Consider the following 10220-nt stretch of genomic DNA (forward strand, 5'->3'; position numbering starts at 1 on the left):
TAAATGTAATATTTATTTTAAAATTGGATGGGTTGTATTAACAATCTTTCACATGGCCATCTAAGAAATTGTTAACACTTTTGTTGTTCTGAATAGATCTCATTGTTTGGTCTAGCCATGTCACATTAATTCCTGTTTGAAAAATATAAAATTAAAAAACATATATCTTGGGTTATAATTTATAAACTTATAATATCGGCTATGATTTGCACTAATGTATAAAGCATTTCATGACGATAAAACAATTATAACAGCTTTTGGAGGCAATGTTTTAAAAAATGCTAACTATAATAACGGTGCGTGTTTGAACCTGATGAAAAAGGATTCCTAGGTTTAGCAAAAAAGTACATATATCTTCAAATAACAGAATAAGCGCAAGACTATTCAATAAGTACTCCATTGATTAATTAAAGATCAATGTAGAACTTTATACATTGATACATTAGCATTATAGCAGGCGTAAAACGAATACAAGTCTACATTCTCAAAAGGGTAAAGAGAAAAATGAAGACCTTCTAATCCCCAGGGCCCAGGAGAAACCCCTAGGTGCCACCAAATAATGATGAATCACAACTATTAAGAGTGGTACGTCATGTCACATATTCTCCAACTCAATCTTAGAAATACATGACATGACTCCAACTATATTTCAAATGATCTTAGTAACCAGCAGATGAAACCAAAACATTATGCTCCTTTAAACGTTTCTGAAAATGTGCTAATCGGGTCTGTAACTGCATGATGCCAGCAGCCTTCTGAGAAAGAATGGCATTTAGTTTTGTTATATAATCATCCAGCTGATTCCCTGGTTGATCTGCTTCAACCAAGAGGTTCATCTCCTGTATGTGCAGCGTGGATAAACATGAGTACCAAAACATTAAAGGGCACTTCAAATTTAAATATAGAGACCATTTAAATACCTCTCTAACAATATTCATGGTCTCCTCTACTTGTGTCCGGTGAGCATTTACAAGGTCCTCTTCTTCCTGAAATAACAGCATATGCTTCAGCTAACATGAATTATATATATTATATATATATATATATATAACTATTCTCTCAGTAGCTAGAAAACTTACCTGTAACAGTTCAGCTAAATCATCTTCTGAGTGCATCGTTTTAGGTTCAGATCTTGGAAGATCCTTCCATTTGACCTGACCACTAGGTTTCTTTAATTTGTCTTCAGTTGTAGCATATGATTCCACCTTTCCATTATTCTTCAGCGATGGTGTCACCTCCTCGTAGTAATCTTCAGGAGGACTGAAATCATCTCCATCATTTTCATCCTGCCATACCTCAGTTGTGCGATCCTCATAGGCTGATGCAGTAACAGAAGACAATGGAACCGTGGTTGATTCTTTGAGGTTGATAGTAGAAGATAAAACATCTTTCTTGGAATTATTCCCTTTTGACAGGCTCTTCACCCTGGATTTTTCATTCATTTTTGTAATGGTGAAAGCATTAGTTTTCTGTTATCCAGCTGAAGGAGTAGGGGATATGAAACTAGATTTACAAAATTAAAATCTACTTTAGAGTATAGAAGATTCACCATTACCTGTCAGCATATCTTAATGTATTTAAAGTATGTTCACATGAACCAGAGCTTGGTGATATGCAAGATATCATAACAGTGCGTGAATTGCCAACAAATGAATCCCTCAAGACTTCAGTCAGTTTACTGCCTCTGAAAGGGATGTGCCCCTGATCATTATCAAGAGCTCTTATGCATTCCTTTAAGGCGAGTAAGCTTTTATTGATCTCGGCACCTTCTATTCTGCATCATATAATAATTTGAGGCAACCAGCGAAACAAGTTAATTAGGCTAATATGTAAGAGTTATGCCTACAAGTCATCACAGAGATATATTGAAAGAAAAGAAGAAACGAATACAGTAGCTAATTTAAGATGATACTAATAATAACTATATAGCCATCTATGTTTAATATAGTTTTGTTGTTTAAATTTCTTAGGAATTTCTTTCATAATTACTTATTTAACCTGAGATAACTAACAGCATAATTCATACTAAATTATACCTTGTTTGTTTGTCATTATCCGTGGTATCTGCTCCACGTTCACTTCCAGCAAGATCAATGAAGGAGAGCTTGCCAATGGGGCGGGGAGGTTTGGATTCATTGCCATCAATCAACTTCTTGATAGCAAGCTGAAGTATTGCATGTGACCGTGAAGATTCCTCGTTTGCACCTGTGGTGCCTGTACTTCTTGTGGCGTTTCCTTTTTCAATCAGTTCTTTGATTTGTTCTACATCTGCTACTCGGTACTCTTGCAAACCCACAATGCAAACTTTCTGCTTACCATCCTCCCTCATGCAAAGTTTTCTGCAGAAGTACAACGTTAGCCCTCAATCACAGATTAGGTGGTGGGAAACAAGAAGGTATTTAACTTACTTTCGGTCATTAAGGAGATCAAAAAGCTTCCCACCATAGATTTCAAAGAAACTCACAAACAGTTGATAACCTTGATTTCTGTAAGTATGATACATTAATCTCAAAATGTCCCTGGATGCTTTAAGTGGCAGTGGCTTCATAGTGTAAGTTTTTCCACTTCCTACATAAGCAGAAGAAGGTATTTAGAAGTTACAATTGGGAAAAAATTATAGCGACCAGAACAGAGCTTGCATTTGCAATTGCAATTGCCATAAAATATGACTGCCATCAGTAGGCCGTAACAGCAATTATTTCAAAATTGAGAGCCTTCTAGTTACCCGTTTGCCCGTATGCAAAGCAAGTTGCTTTAGTACGTTCAAAGATTATTGGAACAATGGGCTCCACTGTTTCACGATACACCTAAAGAAATGAAAAGATTAAAACAAAAGTTAGTATTGGCATAGATTGTCACTTCATTTATTTTAACTGGACATATAACTACATTATAGTTACCTCATCATTTGTAACCTCCTCGTTTAAGACAGCATCAAACACAAATTCATGCTTCTCCACATACTGAGTTAGGTCAACCTATAAAACATTAAGCATATAGATTTTAAGAGCTCAAAGAAAAACAAGACATCTACTACATTATTATGCCAAAATCTTTATATGAGAACTAACAAGGGAGGAAGTCCTGGCATTCTGGATAAATATTATTATTATTATTATTATGGTATTATGGTAATTGATATAGCGAAGCTAAAAAATGTCTTAGTTACTAAAATAAGCATAGAATCATTTTCCATTTTGAACACATTGGCAGAACCATATTTGATTTCTTAGCTCACAACTCACTATTGTCATTTAAGGCAACTTAATCTTATTCTAGAACTTAAGGACAACCATACCGCATTGGAAGCATTGATTGCTAAAGCCAATTCCACTCACCTTCAGTTTAGTCTCATGCACCGTTAATGAATTGGAATATGTCTCTATAATGTCTTCCTCATTCTTTGCTAATTCCTTCTTATTTAATGGTCTCTTTCGAACCTGGAAAAATTGCAAAAGACAACATTAGAATTTAGAAAATATTAAAACTAGTGCTCTATCTTTCCATCCATCTATATACAAATTAGAAAGAATTCATTGTGAGAGAACCTACCACAACTTTGATCTTTGCTACAGAACTTGATTTTTCTTTGTCAACAGGAAAACTTTTCAAGACGTTTTCAGGAGCACGACCTCTGTTAGTCTGTTTGCCCATCATATAAGGTTCAGAATCATCAGAACTTCTATAACGGGAAGGTTTATACAAGGAGTTGCCATCAAATGCATTTGTTGCTGGAATCTAGCAGGACACACAAATTACAAGCAAAATTTAAGCCACATTTCTCATGTGAATCTACTTACATCACAAACAGAAGATAATTTAAGATTTCATTAATCTAAAACATATCCAATCCTATACTAGATTAGGAACGCTATTAAAAGTAGCATCATATGGACAATCTTCAAAACATTAAATATAAGGGTGAAAACATAAAATAGAAAATTATTGAAATAATAACCTCAGGAATAAGCTCAGTGTCAAAAGAATGCAGATCCAACAGGCCGGGGCTGAAATCGCCGGGCGAATCCTCGTCACTCTTCTTCTGCGTGGAAGCACGGTAATTACCCGGAGGGGTTGAAGGCTCCATGTAGAACTCATTTCCTCCATTGAAGCTCCTCTGCGCATTCCTGTACATTCTCCCACCTCCTTGAGCTCCTCCGCCATAGAAGTTATAGTCCTGCTCCCATTCCAAATCAAGGTTCAGCACCACGAGATCGTAAGCTGATCATCACTGATAGAGTGAAACAAATAGAAAAAGAGCAAAATGAATGATAAGATCCGAACCTGTAGCGGAGGAATGTTATTGGATTGAAGGTGCTGAAGGCCAGCGGATTGAAGCCACCTGCTGTTGGAAGATCCATCGAGAAAGTTGTCGGAGTACTGACGCTGATGGTGCACCCCCGCCGTACCAGATCTCTGCCTACCTCCTCCGTTCATCTTCCTCTCACTCGTCACTCGCACAATGCAGAAATCAGATCGGAAGGATCCTGAAGCAGAACCGTCAGCTCCAAGTTGCAGAGTTTTGAACAAGTGAAGCAAGTGGTGTTAGTGAAATGAGCAATGAGCAATGGGAACTTGAGATTGAAATTTTTTTGAAGAAGGGAGAGAAAAGAGACCAGGCTCTCTCTCTCTCTCTCTCTCTGGATTGGCACGTGCCAAGTTGAACCGGCGTGTGACTACGAAAGACTGGGAGCAGGGAAGAGAGTGAGGGAGTTTGGTGCTAGTAGAAACGACGCCGTAACATGGTGGGTAGGGCCTCCGTGTTGTTTTGATTTTTGAACAAATGCCGTCCCACATGGGTGGGGACCACCGTGTATCGTTGCGCGCTTGGCTTCACATTCAAAATTTTTGCTACCTTCCACGAGATATTGCCACGTGGCATCTTTATGGCTTCGGGTTTGGCTTTCCGGGTAGTATACAACAATTCACGGCGCTGCAGTGTATTCTGTTTGGGCCCACTGGCCCATGTTTTCCGGCCCTTTCTCCTTCTTTCATAGCCTGGCCTGTCTATATCCTTCGATTTTATTTTTAGTTTTTACTAATTCTCATTCTCAATCATAATTTTAAACCTCTTTTCTCTCTTTTGTTAATAATCGTTTGTTCTGGTCACATGACTTGTTATTTTTGGAGGTAGAAAGAGGCAAAACAAGAAGGTAGAACTAGAAGAAGTTTTTTTTTTGGTAAATAGAACTAGAAGAAGTTAATGGTTTGGTCTGATCCACAAAGTTTCAAAGCCCAATATCTAGTGGGCTAGTAGCTGTATCAGATAAAAAGAAAAAAATAAGATCCAAAAAGAAAAGTTCTGTGATTTTCATTAGTTATCGGTCATTATCGCCGAGCCAAGATGCTAACTGCTAAGTAATGGATGTGGGATATGGGCATATGGCAGTAATGAAATCATTTATGACCACCAAAAATGTTGTCGTAAACGTGTCATGATAGAATATTGGAGCACATCGTACTGTACGAGAGAGAGAGAGAGAGAGAGAGAGAGAAGGGTGTTACCTTTTGAAGTTGAGTTTACCTAAAACTAAAACGCTCCTTTGAACATTGATTTCGAAAAGGAAGGAAAGCAACTGCCAAAAGCAAGACACTAATAAAGAAAACGAAAGCATCTTCCTCTTCCCACCCAAGCAATAATTATTAACCCTAAACCCCTCCGAACTAAACTTCTTCCTCATTGCATCGCCATTCATGGACGAGTATCTAATTTTTCTCTTCCTTCTTCGCTTCACATTTCTTAATTTCCTTTCAATTAAAGTAAATTGAGCTGTTTTTTTGTTTCACAGATCAGAGGAATATCCAAAGGATTACTACTCGAACGCGCAGACGGTGAGAGTGCCGTCTTCTTCCAGCTCATCGGCGACGACGAGCGTGCACGTGACGGCACTGGACGGTCTCGTTAACGTCAACTCGCTCTTCACCATCGCCGTGTTCGTCGGCCTCTCCCTCACCACGCCGGGACAGCGCAGCCTCGAAAATCGTTCCTCGTGCGACGCCGGCGTTGACATCGCCAAGAAGCTTCTCGTCTTCGAGGTTGTTTCCTTCAGCTTCTTCCTGTTCTCGTCTCTGGTGGCGCAGGGACTCAAGCTCGCCCTCAACCTCCTCAACAGCAAGGAGGTTGACGATGCCTTCCGTGCACACATCAACCTCAAGGTGCTCCGTTTCGGTATGCTTGGCTCCGCCATCGGCTCCGTCATGGGATGCCTCTTCTTGGTTCTTTCAATGGTGAATGTCATCGAGATCCGCCTCGGGATGCTCTCTTGTGGCAGCAAGTCCGCCTCCCATGCCGTTGCCGTCATGGTTGTTTTGGTCTCCTCTGCTCTTTTGGTTTATATCTCCACTGCGATCTATGCTTTTACTCATTGATTGATTGAAATTTGAATGAATGAAATGCTTTCTCTCTTTAAATGGAATGGCTTCTAAGTTCTAACTTCTATTATAAGTTTTGTAATTTATATTTGGTATGCTTGAATCAGTTGAATGTTTGGATAAAGGGAAAGTTCTAGAAATCAAAAGAGAAATGAAGAATTAATCAGTGAAATGAAAATCACATTGCTGAATTTTTGTGAGTTTAGGACATTTGAATGGTTCAGTTACTATTAAAGAAGCACCTGAGAGTAATCTCATAAGCTGAAAACACAGCACCATTCACTATGAAAGCTCTAGCAACAGCTGTTCCTAAACCTCGCCACAACACAACATAGCCTTCCTCTTTTATGCTCTTTTGGAGACAATCTAGGATACCATTGTATTTAGAAGAATGAAGTGTTTGAGCCTGGATTCTTGTCTTTATAACATCTAAAGGGTAGCTGAAGATCCAGCTAGATACCCCAGCTAATCCCCCTGCTACCAGCATAGTATTCAAGCTTTCCTCAGAACTTTTTCTGCAGCCAGGGTGAAGTAGTTCCCTTGCATATTCGTATGTCCAGAAGTATAAACCATGTGCAGGTGCATCTCTCAACACAGTAATGCTGAGTCCTCTGTAAATTCCGCGGAAACCTTCGGTTTTCAATATGTTCTTAGCAACCTTTATGGGACCCTTTTCGGCTTCAGATAATTGGCTTGTGTCGCGCACCTGAAGGCGAATTTTCACCAACTCAATAGGGGAAAGCAGTATGCTTTGGAGAGCACCGGTACCAACTCCTCCTAAAGCAACAGCCTTAAGAGAAGGAGGGTCATTAAAGGAAACTGGTGAGCAAAATGCTCTTGACAACACTGCATAACTTTGGAAAACCATAGCGTTCTGCAAAATGAATAGCAAAGCAATAGCTTTGATTAAACAGAATGAGGAAATGCTGTTTAAATACAGTTGTGGAATGGATGTGAAAAGTTGACCTGAAAAGTGACAGAAGCCAAAGGTGCAGCCATGCCGCGGTAAAGAGAAGTTAGTCCTTCCTTGGCTACCACGTTTCGAAGGATGGTGATAGCGGAGCCGGCACTTGAATTCTGCTGCTGCAAGATTCGGAGGGTGTCCAAGGGGTAACCGGAGATTATACCGGCAATGCCACCAATGCCTCCTGGGAAAGAAAGAAACACACAATAGCCTTAACCTAGTTGAAACAAACCAAAAGCCTAAGTTTGTTGTTTCGGCCTCATTTAATCTCAGTTGGGAACACAACTAATACATTAGATTACAGCCAACAGTATCTAAACACCAAAATCCAGAGTTGGTGGCTCCATAAACTACCATGTTCAAGTGTTCCTAAACCATCTTCCTGTTGAGCCCCCAAATAAAAAACTGCACGCTTTCCCCTAATGTGTCGCACTATTAGTTTCTTGTGACAATAGAATATGTTAACCACATAAATTTGGAAATATATTTTGTTTTTAAAGCAGATACTGAACAATTATGGAATTTCCTTTATGCCATTTTTAAAAATTTAATATTAATTTTTATATGATATTAATGTAAAAGATATTATACCTTATTCTAAAAGACAAAAGATTTTTTTTTTTGGTCCACGGTATCCCTAAATTCGGCAGGTCAAGGACTGGCCAATGTGTTGCTATATGCATAAGGCGGAATTCGAACCCCCGCTACTTACTTAAGCGGACTAGTGAGCTAACTATTAAACTAACCAAGTTAGTTAATAAATTTTATAGCCAATGTTTGATCTTCTAAATTTCAATTCATTTAATTTGGTCAATCTAATTAATTAACGTAATCAATATATGTCAAATAGTATAAGATGATCATCTAATTAATTGACGCATAATATACAAGTTGAGAATTGAAACTCCCTGAACTCGACTAAACCTCTAAAGTGGTTTCTCATATTTACGATTTTCATCATTTTAGTCTCTAAAAACTAAAATTCACTATATTGGTTTTCGAGATTCAATTATGGGCACTATATTGGTTCTTAAACTCTTTCTAACAGAGTTAGTAAACGAAGTGTTGAGCTGGTTCTGACTTGCCACGTTAGATACAAGACTAAATAATGTTATTTTGTTTTGGCGCTTAAACGAGGCAAAAACAAAAAGATGAAGAAAAGTTTATATAATGTGCAAACCATTTTATCTTCTCTCATTTTTCAAAACGACCTCATTTTTGTCTTGTTTAAGCGCTAAAACTAAACAACATAATTTAGCCCTTCGTGCATTGGCTCAATGCCGAAAAAGATCCAAGGACTAATATAATGTCTGGAATTGAATCTTAAAGACTAGTATAGTAAATTGAATATGAGACTAAAATGATAAAAACCGTGAATCTCATAAACTACTACGTGGCGTTTGATCCCTGCAAAGAGATCTCAACTTTGATGGATACACTATGCTTGAAAGCAACAGAAGCTGGATGCATGGCTGGCACTTATTAGATAGCGATTGGGTATAGCCGTATAGGACTGCATTTGTAAAAGTAGTTGATCGATTCATCAAGAACTTTCATGGCATAAAGGATCAAGGAGCTTGATTCTTACAAGGTAGAGTTCAATTCAAATTGTGAACAGAGTAGTTGTATAATAGTGTTGATGAATGGATCAAGTTAACAATACCTCTTGAGTTGATATAAAACGTATAAAAAAAAAGGACTTCATATAAGAGGACATGTATATTAGTACCCATTACTCAACTTTCAGTCTTTTTCACCATTATAGTCCTTAAAAAAGATCAGTGTTTCTTGCCAACTTTTTAGAGTGCTGAAATTTATGGTGAAGAATGGTGGTCGCTTTAGGTGAGCAAGATCAATTGCATCATTTTAGAGCAAACAAAAAACATCGTCCATAGATGTCTAGAGAAAGATTTGTCTAGTGCACAATCTTGTGCACACAACACAATAGAAATGAGTGGACATGCATTGAACACACATCAACAAGTAAATATGTGTTAGGACTCCCAACATACCTTATAAACTGGACCAAAATCACCCTCTCCCACCTTATTAATGGATGAGAAATTTGTTTGAGGTTGCAATGTAGCATTATCAGATAAATTAAAAGACTGCATATCTATAATAAATAGGTTGCAAGAACATATAGAAATTCACTTTTAAAATTATCCTATTTTTAATACCAAATTCTTAAAATTTAATTTAAAAAGAACGAAACAAACAGATTTAAGTCATAATTTGGATTAGACAAATTCGAAAATAAAATAAAATAAAATTAGTTTATAGTGCAAAAAAAAAAACAGTTCCACTTTAAATAAGTTTAATTATTTTTTCTTTCTTTTAACCCTTGAAAATGTGTAATGAGAAAAAAGAAACTCAAACAGTTATTTCAAAAAATTAATCATCTCAACCCTAATTTACCAATATAATTTACTCTAATATCCTCTCCCAACCGTCTGCTACCTATCCTCATCAATTATCCCACTTCTCCGGATTAGAAACTCCCGCTATCAAACATAGTTATTAAAAAATCACCCCGCATTTGGGAGGGAAATCCAAAAAAATCTTTTTTATTTTTTAGCGTGTTTGACAAATTTCTAATAATAAAATTAAAAATACTAGAAAAATAAAAAAATCTTTTTTGAGAAGTTATAATTTATATCCTTTTTTTAAAAAAAAAATCTAAAAAAATCTTTTTCTAAAAGCTCACCCAAACAAGTCTTTATCCCTGTACTTTCTCTTATAAATAATTCATCATATCTATGTACACACAGTGATTCTCTTCCAAACGTCCTCAACTAAAAATGTCTTGAGTTTTGACCATATATATTAACAGTGATTCTCTTGTTAGCTAGCTAGTTATCATGGCATGGGGTTGGCGTCCCGT

General features: G+C 37.3%; 3 protein-coding genes across 3 annotated transcripts; 1 reads left to right on the forward strand and 2 right to left on the reverse strand.

Annotated features, from left to right (window-relative positions):
- Positions 1-381: 381 nt before the first annotated feature.
- Positions 382-4703, reverse strand: LOC107459808 (kinesin-like protein KIN-13B). Its single transcript, XM_016078077.3, has 12 exons — positions 4285-4703; positions 3959-4177; positions 3553-3738; positions 3339-3440; positions 2901-2978; positions 2726-2807; positions 2409-2568; positions 2037-2339; positions 1556-1774; positions 1080-1425; positions 921-986; positions 382-839 (listed from the first exon to the last, which is right to left on the reverse strand). The coding sequence occupies exons 1-12, from the start codon at positions 4435-4437 to the stop codon at positions 660-662; spliced, it is 2094 nt and encodes a 697-aa protein (XP_015933563.1). The 5' UTR covers positions 4438-4703; the 3' UTR covers positions 382-659.
- A 759-nt stretch (positions 4704-5462) lies between these two features.
- LOC107459938 (uncharacterized) lies at positions 5463-6437 on the forward strand. Its single transcript, XM_016078251.3, has 2 exons — positions 5463-5702; positions 5790-6437. The coding sequence occupies exons 1-2, from the start codon at positions 5695-5697 to the stop codon at positions 6367-6369; spliced, it is 588 nt and encodes a 195-aa protein (XP_015933737.1). The 5' UTR covers positions 5463-5694; the 3' UTR covers positions 6370-6437.
- Positions 6438-6531: 94 nt separating this feature from the next.
- Positions 6532-9450, reverse strand: LOC127740582 (mitochondrial arginine transporter BAC2). Its single transcript, XM_052251666.1, has 4 exons — positions 9349-9450; positions 7691-7778; positions 7339-7520; positions 6532-7246 (listed from the first exon to the last, which is right to left on the reverse strand). Exons 1-4 carry the CDS (start codon positions 9448-9450, stop codon positions 6593-6595), a joined length of 1026 nt encoding a protein of 341 aa, XP_052107626.1. The 3' UTR covers positions 6532-6592.
- Between the last annotated feature and the right edge of the window lie 770 nt (positions 9451-10220).

The sequence above is a fragment of the Arachis duranensis genome, chromosome 7 (assembly GCF_000817695.3).
Source record: "Arachis duranensis cultivar V14167 chromosome 7, aradu.V14167.gnm2.J7QH, whole genome shotgun sequence".
NCBI classification, from domain to species: domain Eukaryota; kingdom Viridiplantae; phylum Streptophyta; class Magnoliopsida; order Fabales; family Fabaceae; genus Arachis; species Arachis duranensis.